This window comes from Eleutherodactylus coqui, chromosome 7, assembly GCF_035609145.1.
Source record: "Eleutherodactylus coqui strain aEleCoq1 chromosome 7, aEleCoq1.hap1, whole genome shotgun sequence".
In the NCBI taxonomy this organism is placed as follows: Eukaryota; Metazoa; Chordata; class Amphibia; order Anura; family Eleutherodactylidae; genus Eleutherodactylus; species Eleutherodactylus coqui.
Window position 1 is genome coordinate 169,139,736 of NC_089843.1, and position 24,961 is coordinate 169,164,696.

At 46.5% G+C, this 24,961-nt stretch overlaps 1 protein-coding gene across 3 annotated transcripts in view; it reads right to left on the reverse strand.

Moving 5' to 3' along the window:
- Positions 1-24,961, reverse strand: part of LOC136572954 (alcohol dehydrogenase 1-like) — a 74,295-nt gene that overhangs the window by 30,583 nt on the left and 18,751 nt on the right. For all 3 annotated transcript variants that reach the window (XM_066574001.1, XM_066574002.1, XM_066574000.1), the window contains 2 exons: positions 13,187-13,288; positions 9,492-9,633 (listed from right to left, as the gene is read on the reverse strand). In XM_066574001.1, coding sequence (XP_066430098.1) covers positions 9,492-9,633; positions 13,187-13,288 — 244 coding nt within the window. The remainder of the gene's footprint in view (positions 1-9,491; positions 9,634-13,186; positions 13,289-24,961) is intronic.

The window sequence follows — 24,961 nt, forward strand, 5'->3', positions numbered from 1 at the left end:
CGCGCTTTTCTGGCCAATTGAAAGACAGGGAAGGCATTACAACTTCCCCCTGCGATGTTCAGGCCCTATACCAACCCCCTGCAGTGAGTGGCTGGGGAGATCAGGTTTCACCCGAGTATAAAAATCGGCCCCTCCCGCGGCTCGCCTCAGATGCGTTGTGAGATAGCTGAGGGACAGTGCTGTTGGTGCCGGAGCTGCTATAGGGAGAGCGTTAGGAGTTAGTGTAGGCTTCAAGAACCCCAACGGTACTTCTTAGGGCCACATCTAACCGTGTGCAGTAGTGTGGAGGCTGCTTTTAGCAGTATTGCACTTTTTTTTTTTTTTTGGTATATCGGCCGTGCAGAGCATTGCGCCCTGCAGTAATACTACAGGGACAGAAGTGGTGGTTAGGCAGGGAGAGTGTTAGGAGTGATTGTAGGCTTCAAGAACCCCAACGGTCCTTCTTAGGGCCACATCTAACCGTGTGCAGTAGTGTGGAGGCTGCTTTTTGCAGTGTTGCACATTTTTTTTTTTTTTGGTATATCGGCCGTGCAGAGCATTGCGCCCTGCAGTAATACTACAGGGATAGAATTGTGTAGGCAGGGCCAGAAGACATATATGGATTGAATATACGCAGTGGTCCTTTTGAAAAAAATATTTGAAAAAAATCTATTTGGCCTGCCTGTCACTGTGCTCAGTGTTCTGGGTCTGTGTCTGCTGGGGGTAGTAGTTCTCCAAATAAATACGCAGCCAGCTAGGTGTTACAGCAGGCTTGCGCCAAATTATTTCCTGGCTCTGAAATCACCGTCTGTTGCAGTTAATAACATTGCAACACTGCAGTTCCGTCACACAGTCCAGGGCCAGAAGACATATATTATAGATTGAATATACGCAGTGGTCCTTTGGAAAAAAATCTTGAAAAAAAATCTATTTGGCCTGCCTGTCACTGTGCTCAGTGTTCTGGGTCCGTGTGTGCTGGGGGTAGTAGTTCTCGAAATAAATACGCAGCCAGCTAAGTGTTACAGCAGGCTTGCGGCAAATTATTTCCTGGCGTTCCGTAAGTGAACTCAGCCTCCAACCACAGGCCAATAAGCGGCACATTTAATTACAGTGTTGTGTTTCTGCATTCCTGGTAATACAGCATGCTGAGGGGTAGGGGTAGGCCTAGAGGCCTAGAGGACGTGGGCGCGGCCGAGGACGCGGAGGCCCTAGTCCGCGTGTGGGCACAGGCCGAGCTCCTGATCCTGGTGTATCGCAACCGACTGCTGCGGGATTAGGAGAGAGGCACGTTTCTGGCGTCCCCACATTCATAGCATATTTAATGGGTCCACGCGGTAGACCCTTATTAGAAAATGAGCAGTGTGAGCAGGTCCTGTCGTGGATGGCAGAAAGTGCTTCCAGCAATCTATCGTCCACCCAGAGTTCTGCGCCGTCCACTGCTGCAACTCAGAATCCTCTGGCTGCTGCTCCTCCTTCCTCCCAGCCTCCTCACTCCATGAAAATGAGACATTCTGAGGAGCGGGCAGACTCCCAGGAATTGTTCTCGGGCCCCTGCTCAGATTGGGCAGCAGTGGTTCCTCTCCCACCAGAGGACTTTGTCGTGACTGATGCCCAACCATTGCAAAGTTCCCGGGGTCCGGGGGATGAGGCTGGGGACTTCCGGCAACTGTCTCAAGACCTTTCAGTAGGTGAGGAGGCCGATGACGATGAGACACAGTTGTCTATCAGTGAGGTAGTAGTAAGGGCATTAAGTCCGAGGGAGGAGCGCACCGAGGATTCGGAGGAAGAGCAGCAGGACAATGAGGTGACTGACCCCACCTGGTTTGCTACGCCTACTGAGGACAGGTCTTCAGAGGGGGAGGCAAGGGCAGCAGCAGGGCAGGTTGCAAGAGGCAGTGCGGTGTCCAGGGGTAGAGGCAGGGCCAGACCGAATAATCCACCAACTGTTTCCCAAAGCGCCCCCTCGTGCCATGCCACCCTGCAGAGGCCGAGGTGCTCAAAGGTCTGTCAGTTTTTCACTGAGAGTGCAGACGATCGACGAACAGTGGTGTGCAACCTTTGTCGCGCCAAGATCAGCCGGGGAGCCACCACCAGCAGCCTTACCACCACCAGCATGCGCAGACATATGATGGGCAAGCACCCCACAAGGTGGGACGAAGGCCGTTCACCGCCTCCGGTTTGCACCGCTGCCTCTCCCCCTGTGCCCCAACCTGCCACTGAGATCCAACCCCCCTCTGAGGACACAGGCACTACCGTCTCCTGGCCTGCACCCACACCCTCACCTCCACTGTCCTCGGCCCCATCCAGCAATGTCTGTCAGCGCAGCGTCCAGCCGTCGCTAGCGCAAGTGTTTGAGAGCAAGCGCAAGTACGCCGCCACGCACCCGCACGCTCAAGCGTTAAACGTGCACGTAGCCAAATTTATCAGCCTGGAGATGCTGCCGTATAGGGTTGTGGAAACGGAGTCCTTCAAAAGTATGATGGCGGCGGCGGCCCCGCGCTAATCGGTTCCCAGTCGCCACTACTTTTCCCGATGTGCCGTCCTAGCCCTGCACGACCACGTCTCCCGCAACATTGTACGCGCCCTCACCAACGCGGTTACTGCCAAGGTCCACTTAACAACAGACACGTGGAGAAGCACAGGTGGGCAGGGCCACTATATCTCCCTGACGGCACATTGGGTGAATTTAGTGGAGGCTGGGACAGAGTCAGAGCCTGGGACCACTCACGTCCTACCCACCCCCAGAATTGCGGGTCACAGCTCGGTGGTGGTATCTGCGGCGGTGTATGCTTCCTCCACTAAACCACCCTCCTCCTCCTCCTCGAACGCAACCTCTGTCTCGCAATCAAGATGTGTCAGCAGCAGCAGCACGTCGGCAGCAGTCGGTGTCGCGCGTCGTGGCAGCACAGCGGTGGGCAAGCGTCAGCAGGCCGTGCTGAAACTACTCAGCTTAGGAGATAGGAGGCACACGGCCCATGAACTGCTGCAGGGTCTGACAGAGCAGACCGACCGCTGGCTTGCGCCGCTGAGCCTCCAACCGGGCATGGTCGTGTGTGACAACGGCCGTAACCTGGTGGCGGCTCTGCAGCTCGGCAGCCTCACACACGTGCCATGCCTGGCCCACGTCTTTAATTTGGTGGTTCAGCGCTTTCTAAAAAGCTACCCACGCTTGTCAGACCTGCTCGTAAAGGTGCGCCGGCTCTGCGCACATTTCCGCAAGTCCCACACGGACGCTGCCACCCTGCGCACCCTGCAACATCGGTTTAATCTGCCAGTGCACCGACTGCTGTGCGACGTGCCCACACGGTGGAACTCTACGCTCCACATGTTGGCCAGGCTCTATGAGCAGCGTAGAGCTATAGTGGAATACCAACTCCAACATGAGCGGCGCAGTGGGAGTCAGCCTCCTCAATTATTTTCAGAAGAGTGGGCCTGGTTGGCAGACATCTGCCAGGTCCTTCGAAACTTTGAGGAGTCTACCCAGGTGGTGAGCGGCGATGCTGCAATCATTAGCGTAACCATTCCTCTTTTATGCCTCTTGAGACGTTCCCTGCAAAGCATAAAGGCAGACGCTTTGCACTCGGAAACAGAGGCGGGGGAAGACAGTATGTCACTGGATAGTCAGAGCTCCCTCCTGTCTATATCTCAGCGCGGTGAGGAGGAGGAGGAGGAGGAGGAAGATGAGGAGGAGGGGGAAGACACAGCTTGGCCCACTGGTGAGGGTACACATGCTGCTGGCCTGTCATCCTTTCAGCGTGCATGGCCAGAGGAGGAGGAGGAGGAGGAGGAGGATCCTGAAAGTGATCTTCCTAGTGAGGACAGCCATGTGTTGCGTACAGGTACCCTGGCACACATGGCTGACTTCATGTTAGGATGCCTTTCTCGTGACCCTCGCGTTACACGCATTCTGGCCACTACGGATTACTGGGTGTACACACTGCTCGACCCACGGTATAAGGAGAACCTTTCCACTCTCATACCCGAAGAGGAAAGGGGTTCGAGAGTGTTGCTATACCACAGGAACCTGGCGGACAAACTGATGGTAAAATTCCCATACGACAGCGATAGTGGCCGAAGGCGCAGTTCCGAGGGCCAGGTAGCAGGGGAGGCGCGGAGATCAAGCAGCATGTACAGCACAGGCAGGCCAACACTCTTTAAGGCCCTTGACAGCTTTATGGCTCCCCAGCAAAACTGTGTCACCGCTCCCCAGTCACGGCGGGAGCACTGTAAAAGGATGGTGAGGGAGTACGTAGCCGATCGCACGACCGTCCTCCGTGGCGCCTCTGCCCCCTACAACTACTGGGTGTCGAAGCTGGACACGTGGCCTGAACTCGCTCTGTATGCCCTGGAGGTGCTTGCTTGTCCTGCGGCTAGCGTCTTGTCAGAGAGGGTGTTTAGTGCGGCTGGGGGAATCATCACAGATAAGCGTACCCGCCTGTCAACCGACAGTGCCGACAGGCTAACACTCATCAAGATGAACAAAGCCTGGATTTCCCCAGACTTCTCTTCTCCACCAGCGGACAGCAGCGATACCTAAGCAATAGGTAGGCTGCACCCGTGGATGGAAGCATCGTTCTGTATCCCCCTCAAAAACGGGGACCTTTTCGCTTCATCAATCTGTGTATAATATTCCTCCTCCTCCTCCTGCTCCTCCTCCTGAAACCTCACATAATCACGCTGAACGCGTAATTTTTCTTAGGCCCACAAGGCTCAGTCATATAATTTTTATAAACTATTTTTATACGTTTCAATGCTCATTAAAGCGTTGAAACTTTCACCTCCACCAATTTTTATTTTAACTGGGCTGCCTCCTGGCCTAGTTACCAATTAAGCCACATTAACCAAAGCGATTAATTAGTTTCACCTGCCCTCTTGGTTGGCCATGGCCAATTTTTCTGATGTACATTAGTACTGTTGATACAGCAATTTTTGTGGGCCCTCGCCTACAGTGTAATCAAATGAATTTTTAGCCCACCTGCATTACAGCAGACGTTACATCCGCTGTGTTGGGCAATGCAATGGGGTATATTTATGTACCGCCGGTGGGTTCCAGGGAGCCACCCATGCTGTGGGTCCACAGGGAGTTGTAACTGCATCTGTCCACTTCTAAAGAACCCCAGTCTGACTGGGGCATGCAGTGTGGGCCGAAGCCCACCTGCATTTAACATGACACTACTACCTCAGCTGTGATGGGCACTGCAATGGGATATTTTTATGTACCGCCGGTGGGTTCCAGGGAGCCACCCATGCTGTGGGTCCACAGGGAGTTGTAAATGCATCTGTTTCCACTTCTAAGAACCCCAGTCTGACTGGGGCATGCAGTCTGGGCCGAAGCCCACCTGCATTAAACATGACATTACTACCTCAGCTGTGTTGGGCAATGCAATGGGATATATTTATGTACCGCCGGTGGCTTCCTAGCACCCACCCATGCTGTGGGTCCACAGGGAGTTGTAAATGCATTTGTCCACTTCTAAAGAACCCCAGTCTGACTGGGGCATGCAGTGTGGGCCGAAGCCCACCTGCATTAAACATGACATTACTACCTCAGCTGTGTTGGGCAATGCAATGGGATATATTTATGTACCGCCGGTGGCTTCCTGGCACCCACCCATGCTGTGGGTCCACAGGGAGTTGTAAATGCATCTGTTTCCACTTCTAAAGAACCCCAGTCTGACTGGGGCATGCAGTGTGGCCCGAAGCTCACCTGCATTAAACATGACATTACTACCTCAGCTGTGTTGGGCAATGCAATGGGATATATTTATGTACCGCCGGTGGCTTCCTGGCACCCACCCATGCTGTGGGTGCACACGGAATTCCCATTGCGGAGTTGTACCTGCCTGTGACTATTTATAAAAAAACGCGGTCTGACTGGGGCGTGCAGACACCTTGACAGAATGAATAGTGTGTGGCACATAGGTTCCCCATTGCTATGCCCACGTGTGCAGCACCAGATGGAGGTGGCACAGGATTGGATTTCTCATTCTGCTTCTGTACAGCATTGTGGACTATCACCCCGCCCCTTTTAAAGAGGGTCGCTGCCTAGCCGTGCCAACCCTCTGCAGTGTGTGCCTGCTTTTCCTGTGGCAGATGCACTTATAAATAGACATGAGGGTGGCGTGGCATGAGGGCAGCTGAAGGCTGGGCAGGGACAGTTTGGTGTGCGCTGTGGACACTGGGTCGTGGGGGGGGGGGGAATTGGCAGCATGTAACCCAGGAGAAGTGGCAGCGGAGTGTCATGCAGGCAGTGATTGTGCTTTGTTGGAGGTAGTGTGGTGCTTAGCTAAGGTATGCATTGCTAATGAGGGCTTTTCAGATGTAAAAATTGTTGGGAGGGGGGGCCCACTCTTGCCGCTATTGTGGCTTAATAGTGGGACCTGGGAACTTGAGATGCAGCCCAACATGTAGTTCCTCGCCTGCCCTATCCGTTTCTGTGTCGTTCCCATCACTTTCTTGAATTGTCCAGATTTTCACAAATGAAAACCTTAGCGAGCATCGGCGATATACAAAAATGCTCGAGTCGCCCATTGACTTCAATGGGGTTCGTTACTCGAAACGAACCCTCGAGCATCGCGAAAAATTCGTCTCGAGTAACGAGCACCCGAGCATTTTGGTGCTCGCTCATCTCTAATGTTAACCTATGTGATTGGGGTTTGGTTAAGCGATCCTTTCAGGATAATACATCTTCCTTAACTGATCGCAAATCTGTTCCTCTAAGGAGAAATGTTGACTCTCTTTAAAGGCTATTAATACTCCCGCATGTTTTTTTATTTTGAGCGTTAGCCGAGAAAATTTGGGGAAAGAATTTGTTTGTGAATTTAGAACAAGTATGTTGTGTGAAGTGCGTTTCTTGGAGACAAAGCACATCTGCATTAGATGTTTTTGCGTCTTTCCATATCATCGCCCTTTTAAAGGGTGTGTTTAGACCCTTCACATTTTGTGAGTATATTTTAATAGACATGGTAAGATATAAAGAAAATTTCTTTGTTTGGAGTCAGTTTGGCAGCATAGTTAACAAACAAAACAAGCAAATCGTAACATGGTAAACCAAACACAGGTCTTCTATCGGTTAAAGACATGGGAGAATATCTTTTAAAGATACGACTGAAGACCTGAAACTTAGAACGTGTAAACCAATGTGAAAAATCAGGCATAAAAACCTGGTTCTTTTGGGGGACAGAAAGTTTGCCTTGCAGTTTAAGCCTTTTGTATAACTCACGTTACTTGATAAAACCAGCATAACAGTTCCTTGGGGGAGTCATTCGGGATTGAGTTGTTCTCCTCATGGGGGAGTAGTTGGTAGCGTGCGGCGATTAAAGGCCTTTTGGGGTCTTTGAGGTTTGGTCATTTGCGGGTTTTCTGGGAGCAAAATATCCCATTTTGATAAAATTTTCTCTCCGGCTTCTGGAGAAGATATTATATGCAAAGTGTTGTTCTTGTGGATTAGTATTTTTGCTGGAGAGCCCCATTTGTAAGGGATTTTGGCAGATCTTAGAGCAGTGGTCACCTGAGAGAAGGTCTTCCTAGCTTGGATTGTGGATTGCGACAAGTCTGTGAAGAGACTGATGTTAGCATATGGGGGTGGAAGAGGACGGGAATTTCTGGAGGATAACATCAACTCTTCTTTTATGTGGTAAAAATGTAATCTTGCGATTACGTCGCGTGAAGTAGAGTCTGGCAGGAAGCTCGGCTTTACCAGTCTGTGGGCTCTGTCAATGATGCAGTCTTGTTCTGTGGCGTTAGGAAGAATGTTTTTTATTAGTTTAGTGAGATAGCTTTTTAGATCTGCTTGAGTTACATTTTCTGGAATACCTCTAAATTTGACGTTATTCCTTCTACTCCTATCCTCCAAGTCGGTCAGCTTGTTTTTTATAGATTCCATCTCTTCCTTTAGAGTATAGTGAGCGTCTATTAAATTGTTATGAGAGGCTGTAATTTCGCCTATTTTGGTCTCGATGTGATCTGTGCACATTTCTAGTTCCTGTACGGAGCTGTTAAATGTGGAGGAAAGAGCCTTGATGTCCTTTTGTAAGGACCCATGCAGGGCCAGCATCATACTTTTAATAAAGTCCTCCGATGCTGGGAGGCTGGATGAAGGAACATTTTTAATTAAGACTTCATCTGTTATGTCTAACAGTAGATGTGGGCTAGATGAGGGGGAGAGACGAGGTCTCTGTTTCTCTGGGCTTGTAGAGAGAGATGAATAGGGAGACTGGGAGTGGGGGCTCTTCAGCGCCATTTTAGGTGTGTCTGGCGCGCTGATGTCGGGCCTTTCGGCGCTGTCACTCACCCCACTCCGTGAGAAAGCCTCTGGTATTCCTCTACTCAGCAGCTCCTGTCAGCGCTAGCAGCTGCATCTCCGGAGGTGGTTGCTGAAGGTCGCTGTCTCCCTGTTCCCACTCTGAGGCTCGTGTCTGGCAGGGAGCCATCTTTGCTGGCAGGCTGATGCTGTCCCGAGCCGCGGGAGGAGAAAAAGTCAGATACCTTATGAAGTGGTGCCTTTGTGTCCTTCCCTTCGGCATGATGTCTAGCGGGGTGTGAGGAATCTTCCCTAGTATTTAGGCTGTGCTGGGGTTGCTTTTGGTTGCTTTAAAAGGCTTGAGAAAAGCGGAGCCTAGTTCAGCACGTCCGTCCTGGTCTGCATCAGGCCATGCCCCCCAAGTCCATTAACTACTTTGACATTTAGTGGGAACTGCCATCTCTATCTGCAAGTGTAATATTGACGAGCAGGAGGAGCCAGCCAGACTGATGTATAGTCTTGTGGGAAAAGACCTGATATAGTTTGTAATTTACAGATGTAAATCTTGCTAATTCTGGGTTTATGAGTCTAGTGAGTGGTCATGATGACAGCCATCCCTGTGTGAGCAAATATACAGAATAGCTGGCAGTCATAGAGAACAAGATTACCTAAATCAATAAGTTACTACCAATTGCATCTTAACAAAAGGTAGGGGACAGATTGAAAGGAGTATGACTGCTGGATCAGCGTATTCAGGATTTGTTTTATAGTCACACCCAAGTCTACATAGGAGCTCTAGACACGACATGGTAAGGCATCTTTGATCAAAACTATTTGCAAAGTGGTTTCATTTTTGATGCTTGAGCAACAACAACAAAAAATTTCTGAAAAGTTGTACGTAGCCTTTGATGTATGTTTTAGGCCGGGTTCACATCCACACTGGAACCTCTGTTTATAGGGTCTGTTGCAGATCCGGCATGAAATAGAAGAAGAAATAGCGCTGCATGCAGTGGTTTTTCTGACAGTAAAATGCTGGGTAGCTGAGAGGAAACCGAACGCACCCCATTATAATTAATGGGATCCATTTGACGCTGTTCAGTTCTGTCATATGACACACCAGTTTGGCGAGGGAATTGCACTTTCTTGCTCCCTGCTGTGAAAAGCAGCCTTCGACCCCTTTCCTCTTATAATGCTTACTTTTTCAATTAAATCTATATGAGTTTATATTTTTTACCATTAGGTTAGCAATCTTTCAAATTACAAGCCTTACCAGGTTGCAGATTTGTTACTCCTTCACCAATACTCTCCACAATCCCAGCAGCTTCATGGCCCAGTATGACAGGGTAGTTTATGTTACTTATTGCACCAGCTATAACATGATCATCTGAACGACAAATTCCAGTTGACACAATCTGGAGGAATACATAACATTTTACTATTACTAATTGAGACACTACCAAGTCAAACTAAAATATCGCAGGCAGCATAATCTGTGGTTACATTTACAGCAGGAAGGTCCGTTTACCTTGCTCAGAATATTTCCTAAGATTTGTGTATTTACCAAGGACAACTTCTGTATGGAGGCTGTATGTTCTCTTTCGGTTTCTTCTTGTTCTCCTCCTCCAGAGAAGAAAGAATCATGGAGGCTCAGTGGTTAGCTTGCAGTGATAACGAAAGACAACATCTGCATGGAGTTTTCCAATACCATGCAGATGTGGTCCTTGGTGAGCTTTGAACCTTGGACCCTAGCACTGCAAAGCAGCAGTGCCAACCAGTGAGCTGCATAAATTCAAAAGGCACTATCATCACCACCACTTGTTTTTATAAACTTCTGATTTGTTTTTAAGCAAATGTTTTCACTAAATTCAGAGAAACAGGCAAACCGAACTTTTGAAAGGTTTACTCATCTCAATTTGTAATGGTCAATGTTTCATGAAAATTCATGGTATATCCACAAGGACTTACCATGGGATTGATTAGCGCCTGCTGTTAATTGCAGACAGAGTTTTTTTTCAATTTTCTTAAATTTGGGGGGAAAAAAACATGAAGCAAACAGTGTCAACAGGTAATGTTTCTCATATAGTGAACAGATTATACAGTATCAGTTCTATCAAACAATACATATAATTTATATATTTTAAACCCTTCGCAATATCTATCTTGATGGAGTGGAGTAGAGTGGGTCCAGGAGTCTGCCGGATCCATATGCAAGAGATACTGACGAGAATATATAGTTGACGCCCAGTCGGAAAGGCTGGGACTGAAGATAGCTAAAAATAAGCCCTCATACAGCTATGTTAACGGAAAAAAATGTTTAAAAAAATTTAAGTTAGAAGATAAAGATTGAAAAAAAAAGAGAAAAATGCCACTGCTGAAACTGGTATATTGCTTATGATGCTTGGAATGTTAGCCATGCCCACAGGATTTTCTATAAAGACAAGTTTGGAACTGTCAAGCCACCAATTTCTTCTTGTGAAAAATTTTGTTCACTTCATAAAGTTTTATGCTATTGAGGAAGGCAATTATTAAATACGTTTCAGGTATGTAAGGAGTGGAGAGATCCCTGTCCACTGTATATTGAGACAGTTGCCCTTCAACTGCAATAGGACTGTGGCATAGCATACCCTGATATTTTGATTTCATGCGATATGTTCTCCTATCCACCCTTGTTACGAGTATGGAGTACAAGTACTAATGTCACAAACACTTTGGGGATTTTCATTTCCAAGCGACATGGGAGACTTGATGCTGCAGTGCAGACCTAAGGGAAGTGCTGCAGAATTTGATGGACATTGATACAAGGGAAAAGGGCTACGTTATGCAAGAATTGTTGCAATCTCTGGGCTTTTCTCCTATAGTCCTTTTGTGTACCAGTACCCTTAGCTTCCTCAGCTTTACAGTTTGGCAAAGGAAAGTCATGCACTAGTGATTCTGGAGCAATGAGGTAAAGCTGGAGGTGGAAATGACAAGCCTAGCTGTGACAACTTTTGTCACAAGGAGCAAGATCCCATTAATCATTAAAGAGAGGCTCACCACAGAGTGGAATGTGAAATGTTAGTTGAGAATGTGGCAGTCAGTCACTGTTCCCAGAGAAGGAAACCTTAGAGCAGCAAATGATAGAACCAGAGGCATGAAGGATCCAACTGGAAGAGTGGGTCTGAGGCCTGGTAATTGGTCCCTTGAAAGAGAAGATCCATGGTCACATGTCGTTCTGCATAAAATATAGCTAAGGATTGGTGGAGGAAGAAGTTAGTGGAAAGCACCTCATTGTGCACCACCAGTCAGTGAAAATAAAAATGCCCAGCCAGAGCGGATGCACAACATGCAAGAAGTTGGGTATATCAGAGTATGGCAAACTAATGGAGAGGCCAGATCTCACCAGAGGCCTGGGATGACAATAAAAAAGACAAGGCTGTGAAAGATACTCAGGAACCTGTCCTTGTTGGGTGTAAAAGCTAAGGAAGAGTCGACCCCATCTTTGGCTCTCCACTGGAAATGATCTCATGAGTTGCCTATACCTGCTTTGCGAGCCCATCTTGAGTCTTCACCACCCCATGGCCAGAACAGCACCATGCTGGGTGCATGGAGACAGCTGTGTGCCAGCCATCTGTCAGCAGAATCAGGCCATCATCCTACAGTATAGTCTACTGTACAAATTACTAGGTTAAGGGCCTCCATACCTGCGATGCCTCAGTATGTGCTTCCTAGTAAGTTGTGGAGACCAAGCAGCCTGACAGAGACTAGCTGAGGCTGCAGCCAGCGAGTACAGTGAATGACCATGGTGGCTTAATCTACCATAACTAGCTGTACCCTAACTGTTTATATTCATTGTAGGCTTTGTAGGCATCAGTAGCCTGATGTGGTGTGGAACACAATTGAACCAAGAGGGAGGGGGATGTAAAAGGGCAACATTCTATGTCAAGACTTTTGCCCTCTGATGTATGGAATATAAAATATATCTGCATGTAAGGGGAAACCCCAACTTGAACTGTCTGGGTACATAACCACCTGCTTCCACAAACCATATGCTTGAAATATAACTGCCATAACCTTTATTAAATATAATTAAAATTAAAGTAGATAGCTATTGAAAATTAGGACTAAATAGTCAACAAAAAATGCATGACTAAGAAAAATCATTAAAAGAGTCTTGATCCGCCCCTGCGAGGAGATAATAGCCTAGGTCGCAACAAAATGTAGAATTAATCATAAAAATAAAAATGTCCTTCCACATATAAGGCAAATTCACATGAAAAAAACCTATGCGCAGTAGGAGTATAGCACAGCTCTTGTGACTACCTAAAAAAGGGAATATTGCTAGGCAGATAGCAAAAAACTCAGTGTAGAAAAAATAGGCATGGATATCTTGCCTAAAAATACACTGAACTTCCTACCCTATTAAATTCCCTAGGAGGTAGATATTACCTACTATTAAACTGTCCTAAGTAAATGAACCTACCAGACTCAAAGGGGCTAGGTTCCGAACTGTAACACCTGGCTCAATGCTTTTCTAATGTCTAATAAAAGACTTTCTAATTAGAAGATATAGACCTAGTACCAAAATAAGTGCATATCCCTGCAAGAAAGCCAGCAATACAGCACCCAATGGTCTTGATAACTGAGGGCTAATCAAATAATACCGGGCTCACAGTGAGACTCGGATTTAAGAGCGCATAAACTTGCCTCATTACCATGGAGCCTCAATGCTGAGCGGCCCCACAAGGGTATGCGCAGGAGGACAAAACACAAAACTTGTGCAGTGACTTTCACTACTAGTACAGTGTCCACCGCTACAACAGCATGTTATGAATGTTGTAGTAGCGGTAGAGGCCACTGTAGTAGCGGTAGAGGCCACTGTAGCAGCCGTGAAGGTCACTGTAGTAATGGTAGAGGTTACTGTGCATGTGTTTACTTGGTTGTAGAGTGATTTAGGGTGTGAAAGGGTGAGGTCGCAGTAAATATTACCTTTATGCGAATTTCATGAGCCTTTGGTGGTGCAACCTCAATCTCTTCAATGGTGAGTGGTTGCTTAGGTCCCCAGCAAACAGCAGCTTTACATTTGATGACCTAAATGTGAAATAATAAAACCGAGTATAGTCAACTTCAATGTCAAAAAATAACATCCACTCTGTTTCCCGATTCACAGTTTTCAACCCATTCTCAGATCCAATTTTAAAATTATATTTTATCCTGCCTCCCCCAATGCCTGTAATGTTCTTGGCTTATAGAATCATAGAACGGTAGAGCTGGAAGGGACCCTTAGGCCTCATGTCCACGGGGAAAATCAGATCCGCTGCAGATTCTACATGTAGAATCTGCAGCGGGTCCCTCCTGCCCCGCGGACATGAGCGCCGAAAATAAGAATTTAAAAGTATTTACCATCCGGCGCGGGCGGAGAAGATCAGCTGTTCCTCGCGGCCGGATCTTCATTTTCGGCCGGCGGATGAATTCCTGACGCCGGCGGCACGTCGCCGGCACGTCGCCGACGTGCCGCGCGCATGCGCCGGGCACATCCGCCGAGCCGAAGCAAGGAAGATGCGGCCGTGAGGAACAGCTGACCTTCCCCGCCCGCGCCGGATGGTAAATACTTTAAATTCCTATTTTAGGTCTCCCGCGGATCCGGACGGCTTCCATAGGCTTCAATAGAAGCCCGCGGGAGCCGTCCCCGCGGGAGACCCGCACGAAAATGGAGCATGGTCCAGATTTTTCCATGCTCCATTTTTTTTTAAATCCCTTTTATTGACGATCCGCGGGTATTTATCTACCCGCGGGTGGTCTATGCATCCCTATGGGATGCGGATCCGCATGCGGGAGATCCGCTGCGGATCTTAAATCATATTTTGCCCGTGGACATGAGCCCTTAGGGTCATCGGGTCCAACCCCCTGCTCAGTGACAATATCATATTATGTCTAAAATTGGAACAGAAATAGCTTCTATTTGAATACTGAAATTGTAGGGTTGTAGGATAGGTCATGCATTTTGCACACGTCCAAGCCAGTCGATGAACACAAAGACATAGATTACAATTGATAGTATCTGGCAGCCTTTATATCTAATCTTGTAAATATAATTAGAAGCTGTAGGCGGTTTAGATTCATTCCCAGTTCTGCCTTCAAAAGATGCCAAAAATTCTGTTTGCTGTTTAAAGGGAACCTGTCTTCAAATATAAGCACCATAAACTAAGTGATGGTGCTTGTAGTTCGGGTGATGTGGAGTCCGGAGAGACTCTTTTCATGCTCACCTGGTCCGCCATTCCTGCAGGTTTCCATATAAAGTGTCAGCGAAAATCATTAAAGCTTCATCACTGTTCAGGCCAAATTCAAACTGTTTAAAAAGCCGTCTGTAAAGAAATGGAGACTTTCCATCCAAGTGGAGCTCTGCATCATATCACAAGGTGGCGGAATTATTCCGCTGCAAATCCCGCACCAAATCCCTCAAGTCTCATTGCAGATTTTGGTGCAGAATCTGTGTGTGGAATGTAGACCAATTCCGCCCAACTGAAAGCACTCTGTTTTTTTTACTTTTTTATGTGATCCATTTTTCACAGTCACAAAAGAAAAAAAAATAGATGCTAGATTAAGGGCGGCTTCAGATGGGCGTGTGCACAAATAGACTCGCCTCAGCGCAACTTATTTGCACAGTGAATGAGGTTGATTTGTGCATGTATTGGCACGCAGTACCTGTTCCTATGCACACACATGACACCCCCCTCCAATCCTCCCTGTAATTTAAAAGGCTATTTAGCCTAATGAGGTCCAGATGTATTCTCTTTTTCACAGAATTGCACAGCATACTGCACATATGTGCACCTCTATAGACTTCTGTGTGGCCCTTGGTGTGCAAATACACAGGGAAATAGAGCAGGTCCTATGTTTTTTCCTGCACTAGAAATGTGTGCGCAAAAAAAAGGGAAATGACAATTAACCAATTGATATCAATGGGTTCAACTTCTATTCTCTGCGTATTGCGCATGCAAAATACATCAGTCTGAAGCCACCCAAAACACAACTTTTTGGTAAGTCAGTTTTTCCATTTTCTGCGTCGATTACCAATGGAACCTTGAAATATGCATGCATATGGATGGCCACTGTGTGCTGTTTTTTTGCATCCCCACTGACTTGAATGGTCAAGCCTTGAAATAAAATAATGCAATTTTTTTCACACCGACTATGAACTATGGGGGAGATTTATTAAGACCGGAGTTTTAAATGCCAGATTTAATATTATCCTGGTGGGTGGACGATGTGCCTATGTATGCAGAGGTGCACGTCTCTTCATATGTTAGGTGCCTCCTGGGCAATCCCAGCACCTAGGCAAAAAGCTCTGCCAGCTAGGAGCCGGAATAGATTTCTAACATAATTTTGTGCCCCCCCCCCCCAAAAAAAAAAAACCACACAAGCAAAATCCAAGGCTCTGCAGCATTTTTTGGCACACACGGAATGTGCCACGTCAATGGGCAAAATCTGGATACAGCATTCCGAAAAAGAAATGAGCATTTTAGCGTCATGAAGCGACATGTCAATACTGCCGTGCGAACATGTCCTTAGGGTATGTTTGAACATAGTAGATTTGTTGTAGATTTTCCACAACCCCAATTCCAAAAATACGGGACTCTGTGTAAAATGTAAATAAACGTAAAGAAAAAAAAAATGCAATGATTTTGAAACCTCATTTAACCATATTTTAGTCACAATTGAACAGATATCAGATATCAGAAGGTGAAAGGGAGGCATCTTACATTTCATTAAAAAATAAACTAATTTAGAAATTGATGGCAGAAATTGATGTCACAAAAGTTGGACATGGCCATGCCTACCATTGTGTAGTATCCCATCTGCTTTTTACAAAAGTTTGTAAATGTCTGAGAAGTGAGGACACCAATTGCCAATTGAAGAATTGTGGCAACCTGGACCAGAATAGGAGGAGGGAGGGCAGCAGAAAAGCAGCTGGGTTGTCACGGTGGCACCGCTGCTCTGCTCTCTGGAAAAAATGGTGCTGGTGTGGTTCTACACAGTGGTAAATGGCAGTTCTATTCTGAAGGTCTACCGGCGAAGATGGGCAGGGCAAGATGCTAATTATCAGTTTGTGATGCCAGTCTGTATGCAGGCCTAGAACTGTGCTGGACAAAAATGATAACAAAAATGGAAAAAAAATAAAATAAAACTTTTCTCTCTCTAGAAGTGTAGAGTGCTACCTAGCTCAGATCTTAGATGGTGGGAAGGAACTCCAGGAGGCAGAATTAAAGGTGAAAGCATAGAATGGTTTATTCCTTCACATGGGCAACAGACTTCAGCTTTCCTAGTGGAAATTCAGAATTATTTTACTTTGAGGTGGGTTATTCCATAAACAATTTCTCGTACCATTAGAACACATGTGCAGGCATGAAATGCAGACTTTCTATCTGAACACAAACATGCTCTGACAGTAATTTACCATGAGAATCCTTGCTATCCTCTAAGCTTTGCCCTCCTGCTTTTTTCTCTTTTCTGTAACTTCTAGTTATTAAAGTACCAAGATTCACTTTCCTTGCATCGTAATTTCTTTAGACCTTTTCTGATTCTTCTATTTGTTAGCTCCCTTCTCTCTAGCTTGCTGGAAGTCTTAATTTACTTTAGCTATTCTTTACTCTTTTAGGGCTCATGTACACGGCCGTGATGGTCTCCGCAAGCGGAATACCGCAGCTGAGTCCGCCAGGGCGCCCCCTCAAAGACCCCATACTCACCTCCAGATTCACTGCGGAGCTCCCGCATGACACTGCCGCCGCGCATGCACAGCACAGCACATGATGTGCCAGTGGGGTCACATCCAGCAACGTCATATAATGCATCCGGCAGCGTAAGTAAAGTGCTACAGCGGAAGTATAGCGTGATGGGCAGGTTCCATTGACTACAATGGAAGCCGTCTGAGTGTATTCCCGCCGCAAATAGGACATGCTGCAGGTAATTTCACACTGCGGAATTCCGCAGTGTGTACATTGAGCTATTAGGTTCAATAGAACTTAATAGCTGTGGTGAAACACGGCATAAATCCGTCTGTGGGCATTAGCCCTTAGGTAAATACTTTAGAACTTTGGGGTACTCACACTTTATCTCCTTCTCTTACTAGCACTCCATCTCCATCTTTCTGAACTTCTTTTCTCATTCTGACTGTTTCTCCTCTTACTAGGCTCCTCCCTTTCTTTTATACTAACCCATGCAAGGGGTTCATCAACCTTTCACAGGTTGCCTATCCCCTCGTTACCTGAATCAGTACTTTAACTGAGGCTTCTTTCACATGAGCGCATATCGGCCGGCCATGAAATCGCCGGCCGATATGCGCTGTGATCTGATGCATTGGATTCCAATCCATCAGATCACATGGGTGTATTTGTGAGACATAAAAACGCCCGGCCGGCCAATATAGCGCCGGGCATTTTTACGTCGAGCCCAAAACATAGTTCGGGAAGTATGCTTGGGCCGGAGTACGTCAGGGAGCCCATGGCAGTAGCTGTAGGTGGGAGGGAGTTTAGCACAGTGGCTGCTAAACAAACTGCCTCTGTTCTCCTCCCCTTCCCTGTGCAGGCTTACCTCTCCTCCCCGCTCGGTCTCTGCAATGGGAGGGGGCGGAGTTAAATGCCGATCCGCCCCACCTCCTACCTTTGATAGACAAGGGCAGGACATGGGCGGAGCCAAGTGCCCGCCTTGTCCTCGCCCCTTGTTCATAGCCATCAATTGGAGGAGGCAGGGTTGACCGGTGCTTAGCTCCATCCCCGTCATTGCACAGATGGAGTCGGGAGGAAGATACGTAAGCCTGCAATGGGGAGGGAGGGGAAATGGGCGATGGCCTGGTGAGGTTTGATTTGTGCACCCATTCACCAGTTTTATTGCCCCTAATGTAGCATATATCGGCCGGCCGTGAAAACGGCCAGCCGAAATGCGCTCGTGTGAAAGAAGCCTTAGATTGTGCTTTCATAAACAAAGTATAGTTGACCAATGATAAATTAAACATTTCTTAAGTGACATTTACATTCATTACATCACCTCAGAGTCAACAGTTAAATTAAGGACAAAAAAGGAATGGCGTACAGGACTTACTAAAAAATTACATTTTTTATTGTGTTTATATAGACAGGCATATAACAAAAAGGCGAAACATACCTACAGGATAAAACAATTAAAATATTACCCACTGGTGGGAAATAACGGAGAACATATATGTATACATGCAAATAAATATCTGGTGATGCTCAAAAAATACACATATGTTGGGGGGCATGGCCTGGATGGAACCGATGGCGGACATCTTCTTGTGAGCCCCCCTAAACTAATCCACCCTGAGTGACTAAAAGCAACTGCAGAGGACAATAAATACCTGTAAGTGCTGGCGGGAGAGTCCCTGCTTCTAGCAATGTCACAGAGAAGACAGAAGAAGCCGGGTCCCAAGCGCCTGACAGAGCTCTTCTCGGCGCACTGTACAGAAGAGGAGCGGGAAATGGAGAACACAGCAGACAAAGCTGGGACCAGCGAGGTCTGTGCATAGTATGGGTGCACTAAGTTTTCCCATCGCGGTGTTCTACGTATCTGGCCCTAAAAAAAAACCCCAGACTGACTAGGGCATGGAGTGTGGGCCGAAGCCAACCTGTATTTTATCTCACGCTACCTCAGCTATCCGGGACACTGCTATGGGATTTATTTATGTACCGTCGGTGGGTTCCAGGGAGCCACCCATGCTGTGGGTGCACACAGACTTCCCATAGCGGAGTTGTACCTGCCTGTGACTATGAAAAAAGCCCAGACTGACTAGGGCATGCAGTGTGGGCCGAAGCCAATCTGTATTTTATCTCACGTTACTTCAGCTATCTGGGGCACTGCTATGAGATTAATTTATGTACTGTCGGTGGCATCCTGGGACCCACCCATGCTGTGGGTCCACACAGACTTGCCATAGCGGAGTTGTATCTGCCTGGCACTATGAAAAAAAAAAATCACAGACTGACTAGGGCATGGAGTGTGGGCCGAAGCCAACCTGTATTTTATCTCACGTTACCGCAGCTATCCGGGGCACTGCATTGGGACAAACAAGAGGAGCAATACAGTGGTAATGAGAAGTTCACAGCTATGCTAGCATTGGAGTCTGCTCTAGGCCCGCGATTGCTGACGGTTTGTGCAGCAATGAGGCCTATGTCCTGGGTGCAGTGAAAGTCCGCTTCCCGCCTACGATTGCTGAAGCTGTTAGCCAAGGCCTATGTCCCGGGGGAACTGCAACTGCGCCAGGTTGGGGCTGTGCAACTTTTTCCTGGCTAATCCAGTCATTGGAGTGGTGAAAGAAAATGTAACTGATTTACTGAGCCCATCGCAGATGAACTAGCATTGAAGTCTGCTTCATGCCCGCGTTTGCTGAGGGTGTGGGCTGAGGTCTATGTCCCGGGGGAAGTGCAAGTACGTCAGGTTGGGGCTGTGGAGCTTTTTCCTGCTAATCCAGTCATTGGAGCGGTGAAAGGAAAGGTAACTGATTTACTAAGCCCATCGCAGATGAACTAGCATCGAAGTCCGCTTCATGCCTGCGTTTGCTGAGGGTGTGGGCTGAGGCCTATCTCCCGGGGGAAGTGCAAGTACGTTAGGTTGGGGCTGTGGAGCTTTTTTCTGCTAATCCAGCCATTGGAGCGGTGAAAGGAAAGCTAACTGATTTAATGAGCCCATCACAGATGAACTAGCATCGAAGTCCGCTTCATGCCTACGATTGATGAAGCTGTGGGCCAAGGCCTATGTCGTCGGCGCGGTGCAAGTCTGCCATATTTGACCGCTCTGATTTATTTATTGTTCATGTCTTGGGTTGCCTAGGACCCACCTATGCTGTTGGTGCACACTTAGTTCCCATCGCGGTGTTTCACCTGTCTGGCACAAAGACACTGACTGACTTGGGTAGGGGGCAGAGTGCAGATGGCTTTCCCCTTGTGGTGTCGATTGAGCTATGCGACACCTAGACAGAATGAATACTGTGTGGGCACATGGATTCCCCATAGCTATGTAACTCATGCCCACGTTTGCAGCTCCTGACGGAGGTGGCACAGGATTGGAATGAAGACCGAACGTCAATTTCTCATCGATTCTCTACAGCATTGTGGGCTATTGCCCCGCCCCTTTTAAAGAGGGTCGCTACCTGGCCCTGCCAACCCTCTGCATTGTGTGCCTCCGGTTCCTCCTCATGGCAGATGCACTTATAATAATAATAATAATAATAATAATAATAAATAATAAACTTTATTTGTATAGCGCCAACATATTCTGCAGCGCTTACATAGACAGGGGATACAGAAAGACAAAAGTACAAACATTACAGAACCACAGTTACATAGTAATCAATTGATGGAAACAATAGGGGTGCGGGTCCTGCTCCAACGAGCTTACATACTACAAGTAATGGGGTGATACAGAAGGTAAAGGGGCTGGAGATGTGCACTGTATGGCGAGGTGGAGAGTGAGGGGTGATATACACATAGACAATGGTCAGACATTTAGCCGTGTGACGGCAGAAACAGTATGACTGCAGGAGCGGTTTATGATGGCTTATAAATAGACATGAGGGTGGTGTGGCTATGCAGCCAGCATGTGGCATGAGGGCAGCTGAAGGCTGCGCAGGGACACTTTTGTGTGTGCTGCGGACGCAGGGACGTGCGCGTGGGGGAAGGGGGTGTTGGGCAGCATGTAACCCAGGAAAAGAGGCATCGGTGTGTCCCGCAGGCAGTGCTTGTGCTTGGTTGGAGGTAGTGTGGTGCTTAGCTAAGGTGTGCCTTACTAATAAGGGTTTGTCTGAAGTAAAAATTGTAAGGGGGGGGAGGCTCACTCTTGCCGCTATTGTGGCTTAACAGTGGGACCTGGGAGCCTGAGATGCAGCCCAGCATGTTGCCCCTCACCTGCCCTATCCAGTTCTGTGTCGTTTCCATCACTTTCTTGGGTTTTCCAGATTTTCACAAATGAAAACCTAAGTGGAGCACTGGTCATATACAAAAATGCTCAAGTCGCCCATTGACTTCAATGGGGTTCGTTACTCGAAACGAACTCTCGAGCATCGCAGAAAGTTCGACTCGAGCAACGAGCACCCGAGCATTTTGGTGCTCGCGAATCTCTATTAGAGAACATAAAATTCTCTAGAGATGGGGCTTCCCCACCAAGCTCCTCATTAACAAAGATGGTCACACCAATGTCGTTACTACATATGACGAAGGCCTCTCTATACTGAAAAAATGAAAACTACCTGCTCCACAGGAAACTACTCCTTATGTCACCAAAGATTAGTCTCAAAAGGCTGGTAGACAACCGTCTCCTCATCGTTAGCCAAAACTGCACTACAACTCCTATCTTTTTATTTTTTTGACATCCTCAACCCAAGAAAAAAGGGTGCCATCCAACATCGGCTGAACTTTAGTACCCCGATACATGGCCTTATACACTTGTGACATGGTTGATCCCAAGCTCTACAAAGGCCCATTTTTGTTACACTGCCATAAGCTGACTACTCAAAAATTGAGACTTAACAGTTTTCCCACCAATTTTTCTGTTTCAACCCTTACCCTCCAAATTAGGATCTACTCCTGTGATCTTCTCTTCCACATTTGGATCTACAGCTCGGGCGTTCAGGTCCAACCCAAACGTATTTTCAGGAATGTAAGCCGGATCCCAAGAGCTCCGTCCTTAAAATTCAAATGGAGCTGAATTTGCTATCTTATAAAGCCAGAGGCCTTAATACACCCTTCAAGAGATCAGCCTTGTGGAGAGAAGCTTCCACCTCCAAAGCGGACACTGTTTGCGTACAAGAAACTCATTTTGCCTGAAACAAGGTTCTCATCATATCGAACAATGGTATCCCAAGATCCTATTAGCATGTGCCTCCAAAAAGAGGGCGGGGGCATTGGTGGCCATTAGCGAGTCAGTGAACTTTCAATTAATTGAAGAAATTGCAGATGCTGAGGGAAGATTTTTAGTGCCGATTTGTAAAATTGTTGGTTTCCTCATAGCCCTAGTTAACCTGTATGCTCCTAATACGAAACAACTTAAATACTTGGGTGCGGTGATGAGGAAAGTCAAGAAGGTTCAGCAGGGTAACTTGCTTATGTGTGGGGACTTTAACGCAATTGACTCCCTAGACACCAGCTTCCAGGACAGAGGGAGGGTTCCAACCCTGTCCTCCAGGATCCACAGAGCTGACCTGTTTGATTTCTTCAGATGTCTAAATCTTAATTCTAGAGAATACACTTTCTATTCATTTCGCCACAAAATGTTCTCAAGAATCGACATGTTTCTGGTAGACGTTCCAATCCTCAAGAGGGTGCAAGAAGCAAAAATCGGAACATCATGGTCAAACCATGCCCTAATTACACTCAAATTGAAACTGGGTGCTCAGACTCCATCATTTGGAAGTTGGAGAAATAACACATTCCTAATGAAGGAGCCCAAATTTCAAAAGAAAATCAATCAAATATTAAATTAATATTTTAAGTTTAATGACTCCCCAGAAATGTGTTGATTTACCCTATGGAATGCACAGAAATCTGTAATTAGAGGGGTAATGATCCAGCAGGGCTCCATTTATAAAAGACAAACTTCGCAAGAACACTAACACAATTAAGGGACATAGGAAAAAAAAATCTACAAAATAACCCATCCCCCACTTTGCATAACACATTAGTAGAGATGAGACTTAAAATATGAAATATTCTTATAGACAAACACAAAAAAAACTTGAAAAGTCTAAAGTCTTCCTTCTACATAAGCAACAACAAATTCAATCAGATGATGGCCAATAGGGTTAAACAAAAAAGGACTAAAGCGAAGATACCTTTTATAGTGGACCCAACCTCTGATAGTAAAACCTCCAACCCTCTAGAAATTGCTGAAATTTTTAGAAAATTCTATGCCTCACTATATAATCTCAACAAAGAACCCTTCCTATCACAACCGACTAAAGAGGAGATTAACTCAGTCCAGCTTCCAAAATTAAAAAGTACCTAGCTAGACAAACTAAACGCCCAGATTTCCCTACAAGAAACTTTGAAAGTTATTAGCAACTCTAAAAAAGATAAAGCCCCGGGACCAGATGGTTTTACCAATGAATATTATAAACTCTTTAAATCTTAATTAGCTTCCCAGCTGACAGACATATTTAACCAATCTATGTCAAAGGGTTACCTACCTCCGGAAATGCTACAAGCAAAAATAGTAACAATACCCAAACCCGGTAAGAGCACATCTTCCCCTGCCAACTTTAGACCAATATCTTTGCTCAATGATACTAAATTATATGCAAAAATTCTGGCCACCCACCTACTAGAGATAACTCTTGACCTTATACACCGTGATCAAGCAGGTTTTGTTAAAGGGAGGCAAACATCAGACGCCACTAGAAGACTGATGGGAGTGCTGGGGGAGATGGAGACCTCTCGAACGCCTTGCCTGCTCCTAACATTGGACACGGAGAAGGCATTCGTCAGGATTCATTGGGGATATGCCTTCTCGTTCTTGAGAAAGATGGGGTTTGATGGAGTAATTCTGGGGGCAATTCAGGTGCTGTATGGAGACCCTTCTGCAAAAATCTTAAATAAATGGAGCTTTCTCCAGCCCTTTCGAAATCACAAATGGGACGAGACAGGGGTGCCCACTGCCCCCCACCTTGTTCATTCTAACCATGGAACCTTTGGCCAAGGCAATTCGTATGGAGACCGTCATTAGAGGAGTATTTCTCTCCTCTAGGCAACATAAAGTTGGCCTATTCGTGGACGATGTAATTTTAATGTTGACTTCTCCCCTGGAATCTCTCAGAGTGGCATCTTACCTCCTAATTAATTTTGGCAAAATTTCTTATTAGAAAATCAACCCTACTAAGTCTAAAATCTTGGCGGCCAACATCTCGGCCTCGCTCCAGTCTCAGATTAAGAAATTATTTCAGTACATGTGGGAGTCAACGGGAATCCAATACTTGGGAATCACAATTATATTTTCCTCAGAACACACAATGTTCCTTAATATTAACTCCTTAGTAGACGAGATAGAGAGGTGTCTTGTGGATTACAACAAAGTGAAATTTTCCTGGCTAGGGAGAATTGTCATTTAAAAGATGATGGTCCTTCCAAAAATCTTATATAGGCTCTGAACCATTCCAATCAAATGCCCCTCCAAGTGACTTAAGAAGTTACAAAAGCAAATTAGGTCCTTTATCTGGTGCAATAAGAAGCCAAGAGTAGCCTTATCATAATGTATAGCCCAAGGAGATATGGAGGTACGGGGGTCCCTAATATAGATGCCTACTATAAAGTGAATATCATCAAACAAATAAGAGCATGGTGCGTTCCCCAGATGGGGATCAGTTGGCCAAATATTGAGCAATGCGCAGTAGGGAAAAAAACACTACGCAACCTATTGTTAGCGTCCAGCTTAGATTCCAAGTAGCAATACCAAAGAACCCTACAATAGAAATAGCAATCAATACCTGGAGACTCCTTTTGCAAATCACCAGAAACCATTGCCCTAGAAGGTCTGTTTCCCTTCCTATAGAGATACTAGGGTTTTGGTCTAACGATCTTTACATATATAATTGAAAAGCTAAAGGTATCAAAACACTTTCGGACTTAGCAGAGGGAAACAAATTGAAATCCTTCAAGCATTTAAGTTTAGAATTTGACCTTTCAGATACAGACCTCTTCTTATATTTGCAAATATCTAGCATTTGGGCCTCTTTCCCGATCCTGGTACTTACATTACCAACAT